The 28,000-nt window shown below is 35.0% G+C and overlaps 2 protein-coding genes across 3 annotated transcripts in view; both read left to right on the top strand.

The window, feature by feature from the left end:
• On the top strand, positions 1-20,571 carry cenpi (centromere protein I). The gene is made up of 20 exons (XM_027135582.2): positions 1-266; positions 5,663-5,800; positions 5,946-6,064; positions 6,147-6,254; positions 6,367-6,415; positions 6,505-6,551; positions 6,708-6,797; positions 6,895-7,026; positions 7,335-7,460; positions 10,091-10,211; positions 10,322-10,416; positions 10,939-11,056; positions 11,279-11,343; positions 12,650-12,753; positions 13,404-13,539; positions 13,732-13,856; positions 14,097-14,145; positions 14,446-14,664; positions 18,229-18,270; positions 19,515-20,571. The coding sequence occupies exons 1-20, from the start codon at positions 101-103 to the stop codon at positions 19,626-19,628; spliced, it is 2,163 nt and encodes a 720-aa protein (XP_026991383.1). The 5' UTR covers positions 1-100; the 3' UTR covers positions 19,629-20,571.
• A 137-nt stretch (positions 20,572-20,708) lies between these two features.
• Positions 20,709-28,000, top strand: part of drp2 (dystrophin related protein 2) — a 160,653-nt gene continuing 153,361 nt past the window's right edge. For both annotated transcript variants that reach the window (XM_047802573.1, XM_047802571.1), the window contains exon 1: positions 20,709-20,878. The gene's annotated coding sequence lies outside the window, so the exon portion shown is untranslated. The remainder of the gene's footprint in view (positions 20,879-28,000) is intronic.

Below are 28,000 nucleotides of genomic sequence, written 5' to 3'. Positions count from 1 at the left end.
CTAATGCGCATGTCCAAACGGTCGCGCGGATATTTCGAGTTTTGTTTGAATCCGAGCTCAAACTAGTATCAAGGAAAGATAGTATTATGTAGCTCATACAATGGCGAATTTGTCCAACCCTGCTGGTTTTTCTTCGGATTCATCCAGAGAATTATTAGAGTCTTCCGTTTCTGGGTTGAGCAGTAGGAGTTTACGTGTAGCAGAAAATGTTAGAAAGCAGGGCGACGCCAACCAGTTTCAGCTCGCGTTGAGTTATGTTTCAAAAGGTAAGTAAGCTGCACAACAGGACATGACGTCTCTAAGGCGAAATGTGTTGAACAGCAAGCAAATTAGGACGGATGAATTTTCAAAATAACGATGTGTTGCTTTAATAAAGGTAGTTAGCTTTATTGACGAGTTAACAAGCGTATGTAAATGTAAGTTTGCTTTAATTTCCTTGGAGTAAATTTGACCGAAAGCTAGCATTCATTTTAGCACTCATTGTAGACGTTATTTATTTATTTATTTATTTATTTATTTATACGTTTTGACCTTCTAAGAGTTAAACTGAACTATTTTACCATATAAACCTACCACAGTAGGTTTACCATATGATATAGCTGTTGCAGTACACAGTGAAATGAAACAACGTTTCTCCAGGATCAGGGTGTTGCATAAAACAAATACAGAGCTATAAGGTCTTAGTAAGTTAGTCCTAGATACATAAAGTGCATCTGTGCAACCTGGTGCAAACCGAGCAGGACAAGACAGTGCAGGACAAAAGACAGTGCAGACAAAAAATACAAGACAATACACAAAAGACAATAAACAGAAACAGCGCCGACCAGTGTAAATACTGTATGTTCAACAATATTGTGTGCAGTAATGCTAGAATTAGTGAGATGTGGGTGTCGGGTGCACCACCTACGCTGAGGTTTTCAGAAACATGAGCTCTGGTTTAAGATGAACAAAAGTTACACAAAAAGCTGTGGTCACAAAGAGAGATTGATTAGAGGTAGAGGATGATTTGCAAACATTTTGCATAGAAAAGGATAAACTAGACTGCTGTCAATCCAGAAACGTGTGTAAATTGGCAAGTGAAAACAGTGTTTAAAAGCTAAGTTGCTATTCCAGAAAGTCTATACCTCTCCTGTTACTATGCTGATAATCCTCTGTGTAATATATGCTCAGCATGGATCTGATGCTGTTCATCTTAATCGAGTGATGAATAATGGGTGTGATGATTTATGCTGCATTTGAATTGTATTTAACTTGTAATTTCCACCATCCAATTAGGAAAAGCCAAAGAAAAAGTCAGTTAGTGGTATTTTGCCCAACTCCTCTCCAGTTTATGAAGGGACATTAAAACTCAACATGGCAGTGCAGAGCATCAATCTACACTCACACCTTCATCAATTTTATAAATCTGCATGTAACCAGTTGCTAAACAATGCCTTGGTGATATCAGTGGGTGGTGCAAGTAGCATTTCACTTGATAACCTCAGTTTTGTTGCCATAAAATGAAACATTCACTGTCACTCCACATTTGCGTAAAGTTAACCGCGCTAATTGTTGCTGTCACTGTTTGTAGCAAGTAAGAGCACTACTACTTTCCTTTAGATGCTTCACCCATCATGACACTGTTGCTTCTGACATTAAATTTGCAGTAAAGCATAGCATTAGCACCACACTAGTTGGACAATGTTAATGACTACTGCTGATGATTAACATCTCAAAACAGTGACCAGAGTGGTTGAATTTTATAGAGTACAGATTAAGTACCGTGCCTGTTTATATTTAGTGTAACTTTAAAACAGTGTATAATTAGAGAAGGGGCACTTTATTACTGGACATGAATGATGTCATGCCTTAAATGGAGAAGGAACTGGTAGTTGAGAACACTAGGACTAGTTGAAGGTCCATAAGTATTTGGACAACAGCACAATTTCTGTCATATGCCTCTGTCCACTGTACACAGCATGGTGGATTTGATATTAAGCAGCGAATGTGATTGAAGTGCAGACTTTCAGTATTAATTCAAGGAATTTTTTTTTTTTATTTAAGTAATTTTATTTAAGTAATTTTTAAGTTTTGTCCTGTATTTTTGATCGAATGCAGGCTTGATGAGCATAAGAGACTACTTTTAAGAACATTAAAAATAATGTGTCCAAACATTTGGCATAACAGCTTGAGCTGTCAATTAAATAGTGCTAGCTTACATTTAGCATATCTGATTTACTGGCTGGCTAGCTACTGTATAACACATTTTGATATTTGCTAAATAAACTTTAATACCAAGGATAAAATATATTTATTTAAATAATATAACTTACTTAAATTGATGTAATCCTCTGACTCAATTACAAACCTGTGGAATCAATATTTCTGTTGTAGTCAGAGCCGGGGAGGGGGTGACTAAGGGGGATTGATTGTGGAGGATAGTCATTTTAGACCGTTTTTTAATTATTTAGCCTAAATATATGTTCAGTCAGTATTGCATTTACAATGAAATAATTTTGTTTCACAATAGCTTACACAAATCTCAAGTGAGTTTTAAATATAACTTTATACAATATGTAAATACTCACCAAGATGGACATTTTTTGATATTTTTTGTGCGAGATTCACGAACTGAACATCATAGGGCCTTTTTACACCTGTTTTTTTCTCTGATCTGATAGCTATCTGATTTGTTAAAACTGTTCCATTTACATTAGACCACATAAATGTGTCTTGGCGAATTTCATCTGAAATGCGTCCCAGACCACCTCCTGAAGTGGTTTGAGCAATTGGATTTATATCCGTCTCGAAAACGTTTCGGAGGGCATTTACATCTAGTCTTTTTACAGTCGGATAGCTAGCCGATCACAGAAAACGCATGAAGTGACCAGGTGTAAAAAAACCCCATAGATGAATGCACAGTGCATTAGGGGGTATGGCCTCAAAAGCTTTGCAGTAGTTGAAGTGCTGTGTGCATTTTAACCAAGATTATCCTGCAGAATTTTTTTTTCCAACTACAATTAAGTTCACTGTTATTTAACCTTACCTGCAATTTTGTAAATTCCCAGTTAACCCTATATATTATTAATTCCCATATTTTCCTGTTAATTCCAATTTCCAGCTGTGAAAATTCCCAGAATTTTGTAACCCTAAATACAAGGTCTTAATATACTGCTTCTGATCATGACTCATTCTTTTAATTAAGCATTTTAGTAAATGACTAAAATAAATGTATGGACCAGGCTGTCATTTATACAGTTGAAAGCTTTTTTCAAATGCTAATGTCAGCTAAACCAAATGGTTATCCTGGCTGACAGCACCCAATTGGTCTTAATGTAGTCCAATAAATCCTTTGCAAAAAAGGACAAAACAGCATTAAAAAGAATTGAAACCTGCTGTTCTCCTAGGGCTGGGCGATATGGCCGAAAACTGTATCACGATATCAGTGTTTCATATCGGTCGATATCGAAACATATTGAACTTTTTTATGACCCATTTAAAATAAGGACCAGGAGAAAAATATCTTACATTTAAACATTTTTATTTTAAGCTTAACCTTCCTCTTATCATAATCCCCTCAGATATTAAGACAGAAATGTCAACAACCAGGAAAACTCAAATAAATAAAATTACATTCTTTACATTTAAGGTGCAAAATGAAAGCAAATGTAAGAAATGCTTAATAAAGTGTAATAAAATAGTGCAAAGTGTTAAATATAAACAGAGAAACCTGAGAATTTAGTGCAAGTTTAGTGCGAGGAAGTTCACTAGCTGTACACCTTCTGGTGAATAAAGTGTTTTAAAATATGTGCAGTGTTTTTTAAACATAAATAAAACTGAGGTAGACTGAGATACATCTGTAATATGAAAAACATACCTGATACACTACAGTAACATTGTTTGAAATAGAAAACCTGCAGAAATATGAAAAAGTAACTCAATTTATTCTTACTCTAATCATACTTGAAGTTGAACTATTCAAGTATATTTTTGTAGACTTATAATTAGGGCTATAGCTTTTGAATATTGGTAATCGCCTATTCTACCAAATTTCATCGCTTAATAAAATTTCATCGATTAATCGGATAAAATATATTTTTGCTTAATTAAAGAGCAATATTAAACATACAAGAGAAAATAAGATGGGTATCTTAAAATGAATAACTAATTGGTTTCCTTTTTTAGAAAAATGAACTTTTATTTTTTAAATGCATAGCATGCAATGCATACAACAATATTTTCTATCAAAAAGAAACATTTAGATACCCATTGATTCTCTGTCTGTACTTGTACTGAGAACAATCCCAAAGTTGACTGAGAAGAAATAAGTACATTTAAGTGTCATACATTCTGGGTTTTAAATGAACCCATTTCTGAGATGCAAAAACATAAAAAATAAATTATTTTCAAATTACTTTTTTAAAGTATCAAAACTAAGTCATACATTAATAATAATAATAATAACTTTAAGTCATGCAACTTAACTTCAGAACTAAAAGATTCTAAATCTACAGCTCAGGCATAACGTAAGCCTTTACTGTCTTCTTGGAATGATTTGTGGTATTTAAAAGGCAAAAAACATGGACAGGAACTTGAACCTAGAGGCCATGCATGGTTTCACACCGAGTGCTTTAAGCATATACAAGCATGGACGACGTGCTGTTGTGGTATGTCAGCTTCGATTTTCTGGCGGTTTCTCCTGTTTGTTTCTTCTCTTTGCTCATTGACATTGTTATCGCGCCCTTACATTTTGCAGCCCGCTCGCGCCCTCAAATCAAAAGACCGCTAAATCCTTGCGTCTCCTTCTGCTTTGACGTAAGCGCGTTTACACATACACACACACACACACACACACACACACACACACACACACACACACACACACACACACACACACAAAAGAGCCTTTAAATTAAATTTAAAAGATACATTTTTGTAATCGGGTTACTCGAGGAATCGTTTCCGCCCTAACTGAGATACATCTGTAATATAAAACACAAACCTGAAACAGTACAGTAATATTGTTTGAAATATAAAACCTGCAGAAATATGAAAAAGTAGCTGACTTTTCCTCTTTTATTTACAATTTTCTGCTTATCAGTCGCTGGTTACTGAGGTACGAGACAACAATATGGCGCAACCAAACTTGATACTGTTACATGATTGGCTGTTTGCATGTCACTCCCTACGTTGCTAGATTACCAGAGGGCGCTTGCCTTTGTTAATGCAACCAAACATGCTTTGCAACCTCTGTTTTCTTCCGACGAAGGATAAAAATTATGGAACGTTTTATCGAGCACATTTTATCGCCCAGCCCTATGTTCTCCCTTATTTTGTTAATCCTGAGGAAAGAAATAAGGGAGAAGAGCAGGTTTAAATTCTGTTTAATGCTGTTTTGTCCTTTTTATTAACAACACAAGTGCTTTTGAACATGAGATTGGATGCAATTAATTCATTCTGAACACAGCCACATACCCAATTATCAAAGGGTGTGCAGACTCATGCAACCAAGTTTTTGTAAATATGTCATTGTTCCCATTTTCCCTAAAATGTTTTTCACTTATTTTTTATGATTTAACTTAATTTTTTTTCCAGTTACACAAAATTGTAATTCCAGCCAAGTGTGATATCGCTTAAAGGACATTGTTCATACTAATCATGGGCTTTTATTCATTTTCCACAGTGCAGGAAGGTACAGTTGTAAGAGGCAATGATGAACTAGAAAGGAACTTGGTTGTGGTGGAGACTGTTGCTCTCCATCATGGTCTTCCACCAGATGCTATCTCATTGCTTCTGGACTTGGCACTAAGCCTCCGTGCAGGTACAAGCATTCGTCCATAAGGTTGGCCTTTGTATCAGAGCGCAAAATTTATGTAAACAAATAAACGACCATCAAACATCTAATTTTTAGGTTTTTATAAGACATCAATTTTACTGTTATCTAAAGTGTTCTGATCACTCCACAGGTAGTGTGACATGTATGCGGATTTTGAAGTTTCTGATACCTTCTTCGGTAGTGCCTCAAGAAGCCATTGTAGGAGGTGTGTCATGGCTGTGCATGGGGAAAATGACAGTTAATGCCCAGGTAACAATCTATTCATGTATTGTTTTGTTCAGTAGTGTGTACATATTAATCAGTGCATATAAAACATACTTTCTTTTAAAAGGTCCTTTTTCTTCGCTGGGTTCTTACTGTTTTTGACCTTATTGAATGCAAAGACCAGCTGAGGTCCATCTATGGCTTTATTTTTAGCTTTGTGACTGAAGAAAATCTGGTAGGGTCAATTGTCTTATTTTTCCATATCATCAAAATTCATATTTTGCCTATGTAAAATTCTAGTGCAAATAATTGATCAGCAGGCTAATGTGTGTGTTTTTGTTTTACAGTGTCCTTTCATTTGCCACTTGTTGTACCTTTTAACAATGAAGGAGCATGGTAATTCTTTTTAATTAATGAAATAAGTAAATTAGCTTCTTGCTTTACACCCGGTCATACACATTGCACTGTTTTTCTGTTTTCTGCAGTGCAGCCATACAGAGTGAGAAAACTGATGGATATTCAGGCCAAAATGGTAATGGCATTACTCACACCATTGCTGAGATCCACTAGTTGGCAGTATATTGATTTTTAAAATGTTGCTGAACTAAACTTCCCAATGATTTGAAAAGAGTATTGGATTATTTGTACATAATTTGTGCTACTCTTTCTGTGCCCTGTCTTACAATAGGGAAGACAACCCTTCCTAATGCAGCTGCTTGCTGTGTATAAAGTCTTTCGGCCAGAGCTGGTAACGCTTTCTGTGCCATCACGAATGAGGGTGAGCGTATCCATTTTAGAAAGTTACAATATACCTCTTGTAACTGTGGAAATATTCACATCTGACATACCAGCTTGCCTATCTGCATGGTTTTCAGACTGGCTTCAAGAACTACAATTCCACCTGGAAAGCAGCACTGAGTGCTGTCCAGAAGAAGGCCAGGGCTGAAGTAACTGCTGATTTTAATCTCAGTGTGGTGCTAAAAGGCAAATCAACTTCCAAAAAACGGGTAAGATGTGCTTAAAGCAGGGTGCTGTCTCTCCTCCTTTCTCTGGTGTTTAGATGAGATGAAAGAGCTGCTGGCCTAGGGTTAGGATTAGGGTTAGTCCTGTGAGCAAAAGAACTTATATAATAAACAATAATCAATAATAAGCTAAAAAAGAAAAGAAAGTGGCAGCAATACCATTTAGCATGGTGCAGATACAAATATACAAAGATACAAATGCTTGCAGGAAAAAAAACAAGAAAAACCTTAACATTTTAAGTGATGTGAATTTGATTTTATATCTATATCTCACCTTTCTCTATGACTTACAGAAACTTCATCACCTGGAGGTTCCTGGCTTGAGCTTAGCATTTGACACCAGCTCTGAGAGGAATGTCTTCTGTTTACAGGAACTGCAATCTTTCACCCAGCTACTACAAAACATTCACAATATAGAGGTAACACTGCAAAAATGCCATGGCCAATCCTTGCATACCAGATATTTGTCACAATATTTTAACTCTGTCTATAAAAGCACATACTGACAATACAACTTGGAAGGAAAAGTCATTTTATATATATTATTCTTATTTATTTATTTATTTATTTATTTACTTATTTATTTATTTATTTATTTATAAACAAAAGGTTTTTTTAAGACAATAATTAAACTATCAATAGATTTGTATTTGTACATGTATATTGTAACTAGGGTTGCAAAGGGGCAGAAAACATCTGCCAAATTTCCATCTGGGGAATTTTGGAAATATTCCAAGTTGGAACCTTACTGGGAATTTATTGGAATTAATTAGAAATCACAGTATTTATATAAACTGTATCACATACAAAGATAAATATAAATCTTTTGTTTGGACATAAGCAGACATGCATGTAATACAGCCGTGTCCAATCTTATCTGGAAAGGGCGGGCATGGTGCAGGTTTTCATTCCAACCAAGCAGAAGCCACACCAGAGTCTACTAAAAGCCAAGAACAACTGATTAAAGAGGTGGAATCAGGTGTGGCTTCTGCTTGGTTGGTATAAAAACTTGCACCCACACCGGCCCTTTGTGAATAAGATTGGACACCCTTAATGTAATATAATAAAGATAAAAAAAAAAATAACCAACAACATTTTGACAGCACTGGCTGAGGTGATATGTATCCACACATGAGATGGTGTGTGTGGCATAGTTCTATAGAATAAGATTGGAGAAATATCCTCATACTGTAAATTGTCAATTAAATAGTCTTAGCTTACATTTAGCATATCTGATTTGCTGGCTGGCTGTTTAAAAACATTTTGATATTTACTAAATAAACTTTAATATCAACCCTAACCCTAGATAAAATATATTTACCAAAGTAATATCAAAACTTATAAATTACTTGAATTGATGTAATCCTTGGACTCAAATGCAAACCTGTGGAATAAATATTTGTGGTAGTCAGAGCCTGTGAATGGAGAGGGGGTGACTAAGAGGGATTGTGGGGGATAGTTTTTTTTATCTCACCTAAATGTCTGCCTAGTCACTGTATTTGTATTTACAATCATATCATTTTGTTGCACAATTTTTGACATGATTTTGTTTGCAGGATCTAAGAAATGATCTGTTATAGATGAATGCACAGTGCATTGGGGGTATGGCCTCAATAGTTTTGCAGTAGTTGGAGTGCTGTGTGCATTGGATTGGTGAATGTGCAGGGTAGAAATTCAACTGCAATTGATCTGGTTGAATTTAACCAAGATTATTCAGAAAGATTTTTTTTAACTACATTTAAGTTATAGACTAACCTGCAGTTTTGTAAATTCCCATTTAATTTCCATATATTCCTGTTAATTCCCATGGAAAGCTTCCAACTGTGAAAATTCCCAGAATTTTGCAACCCTAATTGTAACATGCAAGAGTCCTGTTACTTCTTAGTATTTTTTACAAGTACAAGAGTAGTAGCATGTGAAAAAGAAATGTGTAAAGACAACATAATTTATTTTTATAGATATTTTGCGTAACTACTCTCTTTTCTTACAGTTAATACTACACTATAAAAAGCATGTTTGGTCTGCTAATAGACATGCACTCTGAGGACAGCTGTAAGGCTTGCCATGCTTTACTGTTATTATTCCATGGCCTGTCTGAAAACGTGATTTTGATTGGATTGCAGGTGTTCAAATGTTGCATGCACATGAAAAACGATTCTAAAATAATGTGCCAATAAACAGTTTTAACCATAGTTTCATACAGACAGAGCTATTGTTAACATTTAAATATTACCCTACTTAGCTTTTATTTTAATTTATTCCAATAAATGTAATCTTATTGCACTACTTTCTGTGTATGTTTTAGAGCAAATCATCGCTGGAAGAACCTCTATATAAATAAACCATTAGTTATACCTTTTTGAGTCAAGTTTTGCACTGCAAACTGCTTTAACTTGTCAACACAGGCAAGTGGCTTTAAAATAAGGAAGATAATCCATAGCTGGGTGTGCATTACATAGCTGGTGTTGATACAGATTACATAGCTGGTGTTTTTAGTTACTAATAGGAAAGACTAATAGGAAAAGTGCTGCTGGAGCTCTTTAAACCACAACAATTGGAACATATTCATTTTAAGTTGTATATCTAGTTTGACTGACCTTTACCAAAATAAAAGGCATTAACTAGTGTCACTCTTGGGTAAAACACTTAGGTGTTAATTTTGGTGCATCATTATTTTGTCATCTTTGTTAAAAGGGTGTACTAAGATTTAGACAACATTTTTTTCTGCATATAGGTTTCATAGAGGCATGTTGTGGAAATTTTTTATTGAGTGTAGAAATATTAGAATTCTGACTGATTCCGCTCTGCAATTAGAAGCCTAGCTAAATGGACCCATGCCCTCAAATTTATCTAAACAGCAATTTTGTATTTTTGTCACATGATGGAGCTCAAACATCACTGGACTGTGGATACCCTTGCATTACTGTGATTGGTGATAGTATTTTAAATGAAAATAAAACACTGTATAAGACCCCAAAATTGTCGTCTTATAAATTAGTAAATAGCAGGAATTCTTCTTTGTGAGCTTAGGGCATTTCTTCTGTTTCAGTTGCCGGCCCAAATGGGCTCTTTGCTCGGATCCTCTTTAGCTCTACATTACCTGGACTGTGTACAGGATGAGTCTGCATTCTTGCGACTTAACTTCTGGCTAGGACACTCCCTTCAAGAGGGTAAAAAAAGAGCCTTGAGCCTAATTCTAATTATACTAATTGTTCTGATTTCCAAGCACTGCTTTTTCTGTCTGTTAATTAGTCTTTGTCTCTTTATGTTTATGGAATAGAGTTTCTGCTATGTCCTGAAGATGGGGGCTCAGAGAGTCTTTCTGAGGCATCTACATTCCTGAGTACTATCCTCTCCTCACAAAATTTTCTCCAGGTGAGTCTTTGCAGGAAGTACATTCATGGTTAATGCATGTACAATAAAATTTGTAATGTTTCTAGCAAGATGTTTGTCAAAATGATAGTGGGCTAGTGATAAGTGGCCCAGTGGCTGTAAGGTTTTTTGTATTATTTTTTTTTTTTTTTTTTTAATTAAAGCAGTTGGATGCCAGTGCTGCTATGTATGGTCTGTATTTGTATCATGGGTGATGTCTGGAATTCAAGCCGATTGCTGATAGCATTTTTTTTTTTTTTTTTTTTTTTTTTGGACATGGTAGTATTATAGAAATCTAGATATCAATGTTTAATGCATAAATCTATTCTTTTTTTATGTCAAGTCATGTTGTTCTCAGGTCAGTTGTCAAGATTATTTCAGAAAAGCACATACCTTTGACCTCCAGGCCTTGAATTGCCACTAACTCCCCTCTCATTTTTCTTTCATAGTTAACCTTTTGTTGCTACTTAATAAAATGTTCCCAAGGCTTATACATAACCTTACATTACTTTTCTTGTTTTTCAGGAGGGTTTCTTCAGCACAGAGAGTTTTCTCTACAAGTTCCTCAGTGTCTGGGATGGCTCACTCGTGCGCTCCCAGATTTTGGATCTTCTCAGCCACATCCCTATGATGACCAGCAATTGTGAGTGTAAATTTGCAATGCAGGTTATACTCTGTACCTAGATGACGACAATATAGTCATATCCCTACAAATGTGAACTTAAGAAGGTTAAATTTTAAATACCAGCTTAGGTTCAATGACAAATTTCCTTCTTATTTGACATTTACACTGCACTGGGCTTGCATGAAACAAAGTTTATGCAAAGTGGACAGTTGTTGCATGATGTTTCTCCAATATCAACAGATCTCAGAATGCTCGTCTTGGAGCCACTGGCTCAACTCTACTTTACCTCTAATGTGTTTTTTAAGGTGAGTGTCTTATCTTTGTGCTTGCTTTGTATTTATTTAGAATTTCAGTTTTTCAGTTATCTACAGAACAAAATATTCTTAAACATTCTCAACCTAGACAAATCATTATCGACAAGTCTTTATCGACCTTTCTTTGTGCACAGGACAGATATGTTTGCAAGTTATAAAATCAAATACCCTATAGTCCAAGTCAAGACATTTGTCTATAAACTTGAGTCTTTAATACAAATTCTGAATCAGCAGAGTCTATATCTGAGGAGTATCTGTAAACATTAACTGTTTAGCAAGACAAAGAACAGTATTGTTAACAGTAAATGGAAAAAACATGATTAACGGTTTAATTTGCAACTATATTTAAAAATTTTTATAACACTATTTATAGCTTGTTCATAGAAGAAAGGCTATAAATTTAAATATATTGAAGTTGATACTTTAAAAAAATCATAAGAGCAATACGTTCCCTACTGATCTTTTTAAACCTTTAATTTCTAAACATACAAAATAATGAACATGAACAATTGAAAACTGGAAAAAGATTTGGGGAATTTTTGATTTATTTAAAATTATTTTAAATAAAATATTCATTTTAAATGTAGTAAAAGTATTTTAAATGTATTTAAATGGTATGTATGGCACAATGGTTTTGTAGTGCTGCTAATTTAATTCTTTACCAGCTTAAAGGTAGGGTCTCCTATGTTTGAAAGCCAATGTTGACAAATAAAATCACCAAAACAAACATGCCCCTAACCGAAATGGGTCTCACCCCTATATTGATAGCTCTACCCACACATACTTATGTAACCCAGGCAACTAATGGAAAGAAATGTGTCTTTATCATAGCTTAAGTAAAGTTGGCCGCATATTCACAGATTTGAGTTTCCCGAGTCAATAACTCCTGAGCTAAACGCTGTTACTACACAAAACGTGGTTGTAGCTGCCTCTCTACATTACTACAATAGAAAAGAGGTGTTATTTGTGTAGTAAAAACGTTTAGCTCAGGAGTTATTGACTCAGGAAATTCCAATCTGTATCTTGTATGAAATATGCGTCCAACTTCCCGCTCCTTTAGTTCTCTCCAGCTCTGGAAAGCTGATCCTATATTAACATGGGTCCTACTTCTTGCCTTATCATAAGCCTTTCTTCACTTTCTTTGTTTTTATTCACCATGTCTGTTAAAACCGCTTTCTGCTAATTTGTTTTTAATTTTTGTTTAGTTTGTCGTTCCGACTCATTTTCTGAAGCATTTCTCAAACATCGGAGACCCTACCTTTAACATTTTGTTACTTCTCTCATGTACTCTCCACAGTGCAGCATCATTGAGTGTCTGAACAGTATGCTGCTTAAATGGCTAACCTGGCATTCTGTGAACCCTCTAGAGAAGTGCCTAGAACCCAACACCAGTACCACAATGTGAGCATCCTTTACATTAATTTTTATGATTTCAATTATCTTAATTTCAAAGAATTGTAGTTATCAGACATGACCTTGGTTCATTCTGATCTGGTACTGACCGATCTGGTTCTCATAGTTGTATCATCTTACTTTAATGTCTGCATTGGTATGTTCAGAGCTCTTGTCTCTGAACATACCAATGCAGACATTAAAGTAAGATTATCATACAACTTTTGTTGTAGAACATGGGGAGAAAAAGAATAATGGTTATATGTAGGTTGACTTGTTCTGCAGAAATGCTACTGGTAAATCATCCCTGTTTGTCTGTTTCAACCTAAAAACACATTAATATAATGCAATATTATTATAGATAAGCCTTGCTTGCTTAAATTTGCAATACCTTGAAAGTAGTTTGTGAATTCAAGTGTAATAGTGTTGGCTGGTAGATATACCTGTATATAAGCTTGCACTGCCTGCTAGTTTGCTACGGCTGTTTTTGTTACTAAATTAATGAGATATTCTGCTTAAAGACATTAAGATCTTGACTAAAAGTGAAATGCTTTTGTTATTTCCTTTCATTTTGTGTGAGATAATGTATGTATCTTGTATTTCACATTGTACTGCAAAAGACTAGTAGAATTCAGTCAAATATCAAACTTTTCCTGCAGAACTATGACCCTGTCCAGGTTAATAGATACAGTCACAGAGCTTGTGGACTTTGTAGGATGCCTGGCTACTGAGGGACTACGTCTCGAGAACTGCCACATCCTACTCCTCAATCATACGCTCAACTTCTATGAGACAGTAATGCAGTCTTGTATAGTTTTTATCTTCTTGTATATTGTTTTGGAGTATATCTGATAAGAAAACCCATTGTAATGTGAGAGTCACTTAAATTGTTTCAAATGCTTTTTGTTATGTACAAATGTACAGTTCTTATTTGTATGTCATTTTCTTAAGATGTGCAAATAAATTTGTATATGATCTCGTTTCTAGGTGTGTGATATGTTGGTAAAGTATAACTTGCCTCTAGTTATCATGCCCCCAGCTGGTGTGTTTTATCCAGCTCTCCTTGCCACAGACCCACTCACTGTGGATCGATTGGGATACATAATGTACAGGTAAGCTGTGATCATCTCTGGAAGCAACAGTTAATTTTATTTTGTTGAAAACAACATTGATGGCATTAAAAAAGCAAGCAAGCCCTGTGATATAAAACTGTATAGCTTAGTGCTAAGGATGGAGTACACTGGAATTGTATTGCAGCAATGCTGTGCACACAAGATAATATTGTGTCACGGAAAATATTGGTTTGAAAATGTGTCTTAATGTTAATCTTCCAACATTATTCATTTCCACAGGTACCGGAAAAATCTGACCTTGGCAAAAAAACAAGAGCAGCAAAATGAGGTAATTAAAAGTAGTGTAAATTTTGTTTACATTTTAAACTAAAGATACTACACATGCTACATTTTCAGTCTATTTTGTGATTGTGGTTAACTGAACAATATCATCTTTATCGTTCATTTTTTAAAATGAATCATTTTTAGTTTCTTATAGTTAACAATAAATATATATTTTAAATCTATAGTTTAAATACCAATATTTTTTTTTTACATTTATGTGTGCCTCTGGAAGAATCAGTTTAGTAATCCCCTAAAACTATTCACAAACATATTACCTATATGCCACAATCTCTTTGGATTGCAGCAATCATTTCACATAAGCAGAGGAACATACCAAAATTTCAATAAACAACTTGTGGCAATGGTGAACTGTCTGTGGAACTCCAAATCATTCTTGCCTGGCACAACCAATGAGATTGATGAGCACCTGCTTACCCAGAGCAAAGTACCCAAGTACAGGAGCCGCTTTGATCTTGTTCACCATCCAGCCTTCTTCAAGTATGCCACTGAATTTTACCAGAGGGTGAGTATGTGAAGGTCAGAGTTGGGGAGGAATAAATCAAAGAATATATTAATTAAATCCAAACACAGGAAGCAGGAATTTTACTTTAATCTGTTTGATTAATTGGTTAATTTGATTAATAAAAGTATTTGCCTTGCATTAAGTAAATTAGTGATTTATATGCTATTGTAGAAACACAGCTCAGGAACATCAACAAATTCTGTAGCTTAAAGAAAACTGGATATAATTTGTGTAAATAAATGATTTGCATTAGTTTGACTGTAGACATCAGGTGTACAGAACCAGGGGTGAACAGAATACTTAGTTTATACTTGTGTTTATAATTTATCATATTCTTACTTAATTAAGAGCAAGTATGCAGTTGAAAATTTACCTAATGAAAGTAAACAAAAGTTGATATTTTTACTGAAGTAGTAAATAGTAAAAATTAAATGTTATGTAATTAAGGTGTAAAAAATTTAGGGGTGATATTTGATGCACATTTAACATTTGTTCCCCATGTTCAGAACACCATAAAGACATCATTCTTTCATTTAAAAATCATTGCCAAATTGCGTCCTATGCTCTCATTCCCGGTGGCTGAAACGTTGATTAGTATCTTTGTGTTCTCTCGTATTGATTATTGTAATGCTTTGCTGGATGGGGTCTCAAACGCTACCCTAAATAAATTACAGCTGGTTCAAAATTCAGCCGCCCGAATCCTGACTGGAACCAGGACAAGGGATCACATCACTCCAGTCTTGGAGTCCTTACATTGGCTCCCTATCAGATTGATTTTAAAGTTCTTATAGCAGACCTGGCAACCTTTACGCATTTTGTGTAGCAGATACGCATTTAGACATTAATGTACACTGCTACGATTTGTCACTTCAAAATACGCATTGTAAAAAACCATTGATGCCTTTGAGTACAACTGTCTGTGCATTTGCGCACCGGGCAATGCGCCTATGGGTGTAACTGCATTGGGCAGCAACCTGGGAAAATAATAATTCGACCAATCATAGCACCAGTTTAAAACTCTTCAACGCTACAAGCGGAGAGCCGTCAAAACGAATATGGTTTTCATCTCTCTCTGTCCGTCTTCAATTCTGCTTACAGTGACTGTTTTTTACAAGTTAGGACTTAACGTTTCAAAGGTAAATGGCCAGAATTGTGAATTTCATCCATTTTAATAAGCCTGCCGAACCACAGGCGTTGTTAGACTCCTTTACTGGGGCATGTGCCCAAGTGTCTGGTGGTGATCAAGTTTTACTTTATTTGCCAGTATTTATATAGGAAACGTAAGTCATGCCTGTAAACGCATTGCCATCGTACTTTAACGGAAAAGACAAACTGGCGCGAGCACACAGAAATCAATATCCGCGAGCATCTGTATCCCTTTTATAGCACGCAGTCATGCTATAACATGACAAAACTAATGTAATTTTTTAAATATCAATCGTATTCTGACTCGATTGTTACTGGCTCCTGTAGATCACATCTGATGGACATCAGATTTTTTTGTGAAAAGCAGGGAAATGATGAGGGAGGTATTATTATATGATCGGCCAGTCAAAACCATAGTGAAGTCTCGAATCTTGCATTATTGCTGATAAAATTAACACAAGTATGTGTTGTCAGATATGAAGTTACTGTTTAGTTCATTAGATCTAATTTATGGCAATACATAAAGAGTTGTTAAAATAGTATGCAGATATTATACACAAACGATCATGCACATAACGTTATACTCTTTATTTTAGTAGCAGCTAAATTATTTCAAGTATTGTTATTGTACATTTTGTACATCAGTACTGTAAAATGCAAATCTTCTTACATGCCATTTGTGCCTTAAAACATATTAATAATGTACAAAGTGTTTTCACGCAAATGCGCGTGGAAACCTATTATGAAAAACATGAGAATGATGATGTGTGTGTTTTGTGTGCCTTGCAGTTAGTAATACACATGATGTCAGATGAGGATACTGACAGAGAGGGAGAGGGAAGCAAATCTAAAAAGAAGCGAGTATATGCCCCTCAGAAGTTCTTGACCGGTGTTGTGCCTCAAGTTTAAGTTTCACGCACGGATCAAGTTTTACTTAATTTGCCAGTATTTATATAGGAAAAATATAGTAAAAAGTGATTGAGTGAGCCTGTGAACTTAATCAACACTGACCAGCAAATGTGCCTGACCTCGTGCCACGTCGCTGCAGTAAGTTGCTACTCAAAAACGTTTTCCAAGGTTGGCAGGTCTGTTTATAGTTACCTACAAAGCTTTGAATGGTTTGGCTCCTCACTACCTTACTGAGCTTTTAACCCTCTACACACCTGTGCTTGCTCTCCGATCTTCGGAGACTGGCCTTTCAAGACTCTGGGATTCCTTGCCTGTTCGGATTAGGCAAGCAGAATCCCTTAGTGCAGGGGTGTCAAACTCTGGCCCGTGGTGTAATTATATTTGGCCCACGAGATCATATCAAATGTGCATTACAGTTTTGCAATTTGAGTTTGACACCCCTGCCTTAGTGTCTTTAAATCCTCCCTCAAAGCTTATTTCTTTAGGGTAGCTTTTACTTGAAATAGACATTTTTTTAACTTACTTGTTTTGATAGTATCTTTATACTTTTTTTTTATTGTGTTTTTATATCTTACTTATTTTAACATATTATTTGTATAATTGTATGTTTCCTTTTTCTTCTGTAAAGGGCTTTGAGATGCTACTTTTAAAGGAGCTATAGAAAATAGTTTATTATTTATTATTATTAAGATCATGTTAAATGTGAAATATAACTTTAAAAAAAGCAGGTTAGCTAGGAAATATACAGATAATATTAGTAAATTAGCAATATGTACCTCAGCATCTCTTTTTAAATGAGGTGGTTTATGCCTTCGAAGTGGCAAAGGAGTCGTAAACAATAATATTCAAGTAAAGTATAAATATACCAAAATAATACTTGGGTATTAATATACCTTTCAAAAAATGGAAAATGATAAAAGATGGAAGCACAAAAATTGTATAGAATGTCTTTATGCTGTAGCATTACAATTTCCCTTCACTGGGAACTAAGCGAGCCTAAATCTTTTGGAGCATGTGCAGAAAGAAAGCCCCATGACATGGTTTACATCAGATTCCTGATCTCAACTGCACAGAGCACCAATATTATGAATTGGAGTGCAAACTGCAACCTAACATCAGTGCCCAACCTCATTAATGTTTTTTTTGCTGAATGACCAATTCCCTTAGTCACACTCCCAAATCTAGTGGAAAGACTTCCCAAGATTGGATTTGCTTATAACAGTAAAGGGGGATAATCTGCAATATGTTCAAAGAGCACAGATGGTCATGGGTCTATAAGCTTTTGGCCATAGCATGTACATAAGGTGTGGCAGTTCTTTCAACCCTGGTCAAAACTGTATTAATATGGACTTTTTAATATTCATAGAATCTAAAATGAAACTTGATTTTATTATAATATTTAATGAGCCCCTTCTTTGGTCTAGACAAAATAAACATTGGTTCTAATGGGATTTTGGGGAGAGTATATTTTTTTGTTTTTTAACTACTATTTATTTATTTTTGGAGCAGTGCTGGCCAGAGAGGATGTGTGTGGACCTGACCGAAATAAAGGTACTGCCATTACCGTTTTATTAAGGTATTATGATTGGGTTTAAATTATTTTAGTTTTTAGTCTGATGTACAGTGATGTGAAAAAGTGTTGGCCCCCTTCCTGGTTTTTTTTTTTTTTTTTTTGCATGCTTGTCTCACACTATTGTTTCAGACAATCAAACTAATTTAAATATTAGTCAAAGATAACAAGTAAACACAACATGCAGTTTTTAAATGAAGGTTTTTATTATTAAGTGCAAACAAAACCCAAACCTACATGGCCTTGTGTGAAAAAGTGTTTGCCCCTAACCCTAATAACTGGTTGGGCCACTCATAGCAGCAAGAACTGCAATCAAGCATTTGCGATAGCTTGCAATGAGTCGGTTACAGTGCTGTGAGGGAATTTTGGTCCACTCATCTTTGCAGAATTGTTGTAATTCAGCTACATTGGAGGGTTTTCGAGCACAAACCACCTTTTTAAGGTCATGCCACAGCATCTCAATAGGATTCATATCAGGACTTTGACTAGGCCATTCCAAAGTCTTCATTTTATTTTTCTTCAGCCATTCAGAGGTGGACTTGCTGGTGTGTTTTGGATCATTGTCCAACCCTGTAGAACCCAAGTTCGCTTCAGCTTGAGGTCATGAACAGATGCCCAAAAGTTTTGGGGATCATCAAGATGTTTTCTGGCAAATCTGAGACTGTATGTTCTCTTTGCTCAGTAGCGGTCTTCGTCATGGAAGTCTGCCATGCAGGGCATTTTTGCCCAGTGTCTTTCTTATGCTGGAGTCATGAACACTGACCTTAGCGGCCAGCCACTCCTGGGATGTTCACCACTGTTCTATGTTTTTGCCATTTGTTTATAATGGCTCTCACTGTGGTTCGCTGGAGTCCCAAAGCTTTACAAATGGCTTTATAACCTTTTCCAGACTGATAGATCTCAATTGCTTTCTTTCTTATTTGTTCATGAATTTCTTCTCAGCATGATGTGTAGCTTTTGAGAATCTTTTGGTCTACTTCACTCTGTAATTCAGGTCTTATTTAAGTGATTTCTTGATTGTGAACAGTAATAATAATTGAAAACCTTTAAAAACTGCATGTTGTGTTCACTTATCTTTGACTAATATTTAAATTTGTTTGATGGGCTGGAACATTAAAGTGTGACAAATGTGCAAAAAATTTTCACACAACTGTATATTGTACCTGTAGTACTGATATGTAATGTGTGCATGTACATTTATGAGTAACTTGTCTTTTCTCTTGAGGTTGGAAGATATTGGAGCTGGTATATGGAGTTTCTTTTCTGCCAGGGCTTTGATGGACTAAATTGCTTCATTCAGGTCAACACAGGACAGAGCAGCTCCTCCAGCTCTAATTAGCCAAGAGTCAGCTTAAAAAATAATTCTTTGTTTGAAAGGTCATGTACATATTTGTTTTCTAGACTGACTTTTGTACAGGAAATCACAGTATTTGCTTTTTGTCTTAGTCTGTAGCTTATGATTAATTTTCTGCTTTCTAACTTCCATTGCACATGCTTTTATCTAGTGTTTGAAAGATTGTAGTACCTGAAAGCATTGTCTTTCATTTGATTATAAGCTCTAATTTTATGCATTTTTACCAGTGTATTGTTTTCATTTGAACTCTTTTTTTGAACAATGAATAATGGTTAAGTTTTAACTTAATGTTAAGTTAACTTGCATGCATGTATTTTTTTTTTTACTGCTACATTTTCTTATTGAAAAGGTAATACTCAGGCACAAGTGTAAGACTAGTTTAATTATGATCAAACACATGCAACCTGATATTTTGTTCCCATTAAAATCTGTGCACACAGAACAGTGTTAATCAAGCTGTTTTGAGTAAAATATTAGATACTTTTGCCAGGATATAAATGACAGGTTCCTGAAGTGAATGAAGAGTAAAATTGCAGGTTTGTAATTTAAATGCTTTCTACAGGAAGGAATATCGCAGTATTGTTTCAATTTGTTGTCAACTTGTAATTGCACTCCTTTGCCATCTGTTCAATTACACCATTCAATTTATTTAAAAACTTGTACAGTTATTAGAAAGTGCAGTGGATCAAGAAACGAGTTATTCTCGACAAATATGGTGCTGTAGGTCTATTTGGAACCATTTAAAATGGTATATGATCTCTAATGTCTTACAGCCATTCTGTTGTAATGTGATAGAGCTTCACTAAACATATGAATGTGTTTGTGTATATTCAGTTATCTTAACAGGCTTTACCTAATTTAAAGTTTTCCATATGTAGTGACAGCTTGTACCCTACAATTAAACAACTTGGATGTATTTATTGTTTTACATCATGCTCCCTTTTCTACACAACTCCGGAAATCCAGCTATATTTTCCCCGTCACTGTTCAGAGGTTTGGTACCGGCGCCTCTAGGTACTAACAGTCATATAACGTTTAATAACCTATTTTTGCGGATAAGCATGTAGCCACAGCTGCTCATGTTACTGAGCGCTAAACGGAGATTCGTGGCTAAATCCATTGTGGAAATGGTGTTGGTTTACAATCTTTTGCTTTTACCCCGTCTTGGAGGTCATCTGTAGCACACGGACAATTCGGCGGACATCAATTGGTTGTTACTCACCTTGGTGGAAGAGGTAAGACCTTTATTTTAGTCAATATATATGTCACGACATATTAAATCACGGTAGCCTTATGTGGATGTTCTGTGAATATCCGGAGCGCTGAAGCAAATGGGAGCCTGACTCCAGACGGCGCTCGGTGTGTTTATATGAATCATCCTCTAGCGGGAAACCGACATTAGTTCCTTTGCGAGGTCCATAGCGATTTTTTTTTTTTTTTTTACTAAAAATTATTTCGGATGTGTTAAGACAGCTAAATACACATCTAATCTTGATCTTGTATTTGGGAAATGTCTGTTTTTGGATGATTGCATCGCCAGACACAAGCCAGGCTCAGTGCTGCTATAAGCACTGCTGCAAATACGGATTTATAAACCTCCATGACTTGGACATAACCAGGTTTATTTATTATGTAAATTCAACCGAAAGTTCACTAATATGTGTGTTCTGATATCCTTCACAACGGGCTCTCATTGATTTTTATTGCGTCCCTTCAGCATCCTGCTTCAGCCTCCCTAATAATTCCTACATTTACTCCAGCACCCCTTCGGTGTTGGTGAGCTCCATCATGAGCATGTGAGTTGTCTGTGCCTGTAGCAGTTCAGGTCGACAGTAGGAGAGATCATGCAGAGCGCAGTCCGGGATTCAAATCAAATTCATAGGGTTTCTAAAAGAGGTGTGCGATTTCGGTAAGATTACATGCGAATAATATCGTCTAGAACGTATCGTATAGAACCCTAGCTACAACCTTGGTAGTGACTGTTGGCTTGTGTGAATTCTAATAAATCTGCAGTCGTGCTTCCCTCATTGCTATTCTGGCTATTCAAGCCTCCTCTGGCTACATAAACATTCAAGATCAGAGAGTGACAGACGTGTCTGTCGTTGTCACAGCATATCTTTCCACGCAGACACAATTCTTATTAGCCTGGTCTGAATAATTTCCCTCTGATGGCATAAAACCCAGATGGGGTACCGTTAATAGGGCTGTCTAATCACATGACAATGTTTTTGTACCTTCGGAAGCTGTTGAGACAGGAGCATTTTGAAGAAAACAAATGGACTTAAGTCTTTGCCATTTTGTCTCACGTACCAAGATAGTAAATGAGTAATGGCCCAGTTTCTTGTGTACACTTAAGAGCAAATCTTGGACTTGAAATATACCAAAACTGGAGTACTGAAATGCTTGGGCCCATTTTGGGCCAAAGAGAAGGAGCTGTAGACGATATGTTGTATGGGCAGGACATTAGATATCAACAAAGACTGTCATGGGTATCACACTCAAGGCTGTCATGCTATAAGTAAAAATGCTTATACTCTCAGTGGTGATATTTTACAGTTGTTATCTTCAAAAGCTCCCAAAAAGAGATTGGCAATGATTTTCATTATACGGCAAATTAAATTAGTATTGAAAACACCCTAATTTTTTCAGTAAATATACACTGATGAGCCGATACATTAGTTCACCTGGCAAATGAATGGTGCAGCAGGTGCAGTTCAAAGAGCAATATATATCCACCCAAGGACCAGCTTTTGGTCAGTAGAGTGTTTGCTGTCAGAATGGGAAAAGCTACTGATTTGGCAGAGATTGATAAAGGACAAATTGTGCACGGTGCACCAGAACTTCAACCTCGGAAACTGCACGCCTTGTGGGTTGTATATGTGCCTTTGTAGTGAGAACATATCAAAATTGGTGCACAGATGGCTGAACGCTGAACTGTCATCCAGCTTGTCTCATTTGAGGCCCATTGATGCCAGAAGGGAGTGGACTGTGCGCAATGTTCACAGCAACCGCAGGGCCATGACAGGTACATCAGTGGTGACCAAGGCAATGTGTCACATCACAGTTATCACAGCCTTGCATTTGGGCCTGTGTAGATTACCGACAAAGGCTCTTATATGAAGTATTAAATAAATTTTAGTAAGTGTGTTCAATACTTTTTCCCTGTGTTATTCTTATTATACCTAACTTAATTTCTGAATGTATTTGAAAATGGATGACACGTTCAATACTTATTTTACCTGCTGTACAGTATATGTAAGAATATTTGCGTATAGTGGAGATAGATTTCAAACTGTACGAAGATTTAAAAAAGAGCATAAACAAAAGCAAACACTCAAGCAAATAGTGTATCTTATGTTAGCCCACACAGTTCTTTGCAAAGTTGCTTATTCTCTTGCCATTGGGATATTTTCATTTAAAACTGGATACTACCCATGGTGATGTTTTATACATACATTCAGTTTTTATGTGGAATATTTTTGAGTATTGAGTTAATGTGGAATGATTAATAGATTATTGATATGATGTTTTAATTATTAATAATTTTTGTTTGTAATTATAGTATTAGCTTGATAACTAGGTCAACTGTAGTAGAAAGCCATGATGTTGCTTTTACTGTTAGTTTAAATTTAGCTAAATTTAACTAAATTTAGACCTTTAGAATCATAAGATTTTGTCTAACATTTGTGTGATTTTAAAATATTGATATTCATTGTTGATTTATAATGTTTTTAAAGAAGTTTTTATACTTTTATACTAATATTTCCTTTATTAAAGATCTATTTGTGGTTGGCTTATCTTTATTCAATTCAAGTTTATTTGTATAGCGCTTTTTACAATAGACATTGTCTCAAAGCAGCTTTACAGAACATAAATATAGAGCAGAAGGTAGACATAATTAATGATAAAGGAAATAACGAATAATAAAAGAAGAATTTACAGAATAAAAATTCTAGGTTATTGAGTTTTATAAACACTTTAAGGTATTTATCTTTTATTCATTGAATATACATTTTTTCTGCCTTCAAGGCTGTTCTAAATAATAATACCTAATCAGCAGTCACACTAGCTGACTATAAATATTAGTGGATTTGGGTGCAAGTATTTTAATCCCTTGTCTTTTCTTTCTTTACTTTTCTTTTTTTTTCCCATGGATGACTATCTGATCATTTTTATGAATAATTTTCTACTTGACATTCATGCCATGTTATCAGCAAGTTACGTTTGAATCAATGGATTTTTAAAAGAAGGTCAACTGTGCTTGATATGCTAGGTGTGGTTTCCTTCACAATTGTCACACTATGCCAGCCTTGCCATGCCTTTAATTTCTGAATTTCTTTAATTTCTTTATTGACTTTAGACTCTCCTCCTGTGTTAGTTCATTCTTCTTGTGTATAAATTCAAAATTCATTGTACAGCAATACAGACAAAGGAAACACAGAAAAAAAACATGCTAAAACCTGCTCTCTTAGTACCTTCTTAATTTAAGAGCAATATAGAGGAGTTAAATCATAGAAGCAGGATCAGTTTCTATCACTAGCTTAAAGCTTAAAACATGATGAATGGACAGCATTTTCTAGAGATGGGGGAACATGTTTCCTGTTTTATACCTTTTTCAGGGGCACTTGCCTTCTTAACTAATTATCTAAACAAATTATGTGAACTAACTAATCAGGTTAATTTATAGCTGTAAGGATGTGAGACATTTATTCATGTGGCCATATAGAGATGCACATGATCAGTAATATAATATTTGTCATTTTTCAAGATTACAAACCTAGTTGCAGAAGTCTGCAAACCCTTTTGTAATTGTGGATGTGGCTATATTCAGAATGAACTAATCAAATATAATGTTCCAAAGTAATTATCATACACCTGTCACCAATTAAAGTATTCTCAGTGTCCTTGATTAAAGGACATTCATAAGTCTTTATATGTTTTGGTGGGCATTCATAAGTCTTTATATTTTTTGGTGGGCCAATGCCCACTGAAGCATCAATATTAACAAAGCTGCTAGACAGAATCTGCATGATCATGCATTTCATTGCAGCCATGTTGATTAGACAAACTATATTAGACCATTAGACCAGTCACTGCTGTTTTCTATGTATGCTAGTGTTTTAATTTATTTTAAACCTAAAGCTATTTTTATTGACCTGCAATATTTATCACTGGGAATATAAATATCATGAAGTTTATAAGTCAGTACCGTGACTGTATAAATCTTTTATTTGTAAGTATTATAAAAGCTTTTTTAGACTTTAGAATATCAAGTTTGAGTGTAATGTGTGTGCCGGTGTGTAAAGGAGGGCTTGTGTGGCAGGTTTGATGGCTTTAGGTTTATTCTTGTTTGCAATTGGTGGAATTGGTTTTCAGAGCACTTCTCATACATCTAATTAAAATCCAAAAATAGGCACAAGCTGTTTGCTACTTGTCTGAGATTCAAGTATTCCTCCACTTTTAAAGATCTTGGTTGCCAGCTCTTGGGTTCCCGCAGCAAATCTGGATTTGCTGCCATTCAGTTTTTGGGTGTAAAGTTCTTAGCCTGTGTATCACTGTTACTATATCTACATGTTTTATGTAATGTGCTTCACTTTCATAACCTCCAGCTTAGACACAGCTCAGGTATAAGGGATAGACATAGGGATAGATATCTATTATTTTTAAATTTTAAATGAATATTTTTAAATTAATTTTAAACTTTAATTGTATGTATTAATTTATTTTCTTCATCTTTATATATATATATATATATATATATATATATATATATATATATATATATATATATTACTTTTTTTCTCTCTTCTGTTTCCTCCTGCTTTGAGAACATGGGAATTGTTAAAAGCACTATATAAATAAATTTAATTTGGATTAGTATAAGAGGAAGACATGCCAGCGTATATGGATTGTGTTCAAAACTGCTTCTGCTCTTCACAGCCTTTAATTTCCTCCCTTTATCTAGTGTGTCTATGGAGATATAATGCTGTTTTACTGTATTACTTATTTCCTCCCAATGATGTCATGTATCCAGACTGGTTTGTCAGCCTGGTGGTATTAGGCAAAGTAGATGAGCTCAAGATTCTATGTAAAATATAATTATTGTTGTTTTTGTCTACCTATTTTATATTAGTGTGGACTAATAATAACAATACGCATTTTTATTGCACTGGAATTGTCTTCATTCATATATCTGCTTCCTTAATTTTATAACTTTGCTTCCCAATACACAGAAGTGGAGAGCATATATTAAAAGCACATAAAATAGATAAAATTCTTGAAAAAAAAAATTATTATTGGCTTACTTAGGGGGAAATGACCTTTTTCCATTTGAAAAAACAAGGATATTGAAATAATAATCTGGGCATGGCTATTAGAAACAACGAAAGAATTTGGGATCCAATAATTGTTACTGATAGGCTTCAGATTAATAGTTATAGTGCATTAGTGCAGCTGGGAGTCTTGGGCTTTTGGTTTCCCGTAATGGCTTTTACAACGGAGTGTAAAAATCTTTTGTCATATGTTCAATGTATTAGACTGCAAACTCAGAGAAACCTTTTAACAAACTGCTCTTTGACTTCCTCCAGTAAGAAGAATTTTTTTGTGTAGCCATCATCCCTTAATAGCTTGACAAACTATGTAGTTCTATGATATTTGAAAATTATGTCATCTTTATCTATTTTTACTGCATTCAATAATTGCCATTCATTCAATTTTTCTTGACAGTTTGGAAACATGCTAGGATTGTTTTGAATCTGAGTCTGTTATTCTAAATGATATTCTAACTCAGTTTAATGAGCTTTGACAGTCTCATTGATTGTGTTTATCAAATTGTGTGGCACTAGATCAGAAGACAACAATTAAAAGCTGATCAATTAATCAGTTCTGACAATAGCATGATGTGTATATGCATTTGTTTATTTGGTGACAAAATGGTTGGAAATATGATCTTATATCTGAGTTATTGTATTTACAATATATAACCTTGTAAAGAGTCTAGACGCTTTGTCATTCTAATCTATTATTACTTCATTGAATAGGTTTTTGTTTGAGATGTTATGTTTTAAGGCTATAATGTGGATAAACAGGACCTTTCTTTAGAAGGACACAAAGTTACTCCTAGTTTTCCCAATTAATATTCCCAGAAAGAAGCAGACATATTCCAATGCTATGGATGTGGAATATTGGTGTAATTACTTCTTTGATGGCATGCATAAATGCTCATCTGTGTGAAGTGAAATGCTGACCTGCTAAGTCTAATCAGAAGGTTAAAATAGATGGCAGCTTTAACCTAAGGGATCATGTACCTTTAGAAACTAAGAAAAATCTGTTTATCATATCCAATTTTTATTATGTGCTAGCCCTCAATGCTGCTGACTTTGTCATGCTGAAGTTATCATGCTAAAAGGTCACACTATTATGCTTCATTTTATTTTGTCTTGTTTTATTTGGTGGTCTGCATGGGAGTGCCTGTTTAATTTGTGGCTCATTTAATGGATTAGGTTATTGTTGGCTGGTCCGAATATAGAAGATAAAAAAAGCTTAAAGGTCCCACATAATTTTTACCTTTTATCTAACATTTTCTGATGCAATGGATAATATAAGCACTACATTTGTTAAGCAGAGAAGATGCAAATTTCTTTTGATTACCTCATATAAAACATTTTGTAAAAGGGATTGCAGTTCATAGAAACAATAATTCATTCCTCATTTGTTTCAGTTAGTCCAGAAGGTGACATTTTATTCATACATATACACTCTCATTTTGAAATAATAATTCTGTGGAAAACCAGAAACATTTTAGAAAAAAAGAAAGATTACAAACCTGGTTGCAGAAGTCTGCAAACCATTTTGTAATTGTGATTGTGGCTATATTCAGAATGAACTAATCAAATTTAATGTTCCAAAGTAATTATCATACACCTGTCACCAATTAAAGTATTCTCAGTGTCCTTGATTAAAGATCAAATCTTTCTGTTGAATTCCACATCATCTTGTTTTCATCCATCTCCCTCCAAGCACACACAAACCCAAGCGGTTCTCCTAATACAGATTTATTTGAAGACTTGTCTCCAAGTCCACCTTGAAAACTCGTTCTCTGCATGCTATGAGAAAGAGAGTCTTTAATTCTTCCTTATGACCATTCAAGTCCTTTTTGACTGGAACAAACCTTTCATCGGAGTATATAAAATTAATGACTAGCTTAGCTAGCTTTTAATGACTAGAAGTCTCACGTTAATTGAGCATTTCGCACACTCGGTTCTGAAGTTGACAGAAGATTCCATAATTGGTGTCACTTGCCTTACTACTATACTATACGATGACTGGTTCTGATAGAGTCAAAATAGTCTACATAT

Source organism: Tachysurus fulvidraco, chromosome 17 (genome assembly GCF_022655615.1).
Source record: "Tachysurus fulvidraco isolate hzauxx_2018 chromosome 17, HZAU_PFXX_2.0, whole genome shotgun sequence".
In the NCBI taxonomy this organism is placed as follows: Eukaryota; Metazoa; Chordata; class Actinopteri; order Siluriformes; family Bagridae; genus Tachysurus; species Tachysurus fulvidraco.
Note: the sequence above shows the minus strand (reverse complement) of the source record. Positions and strands in the feature narration are given on the sequence as shown.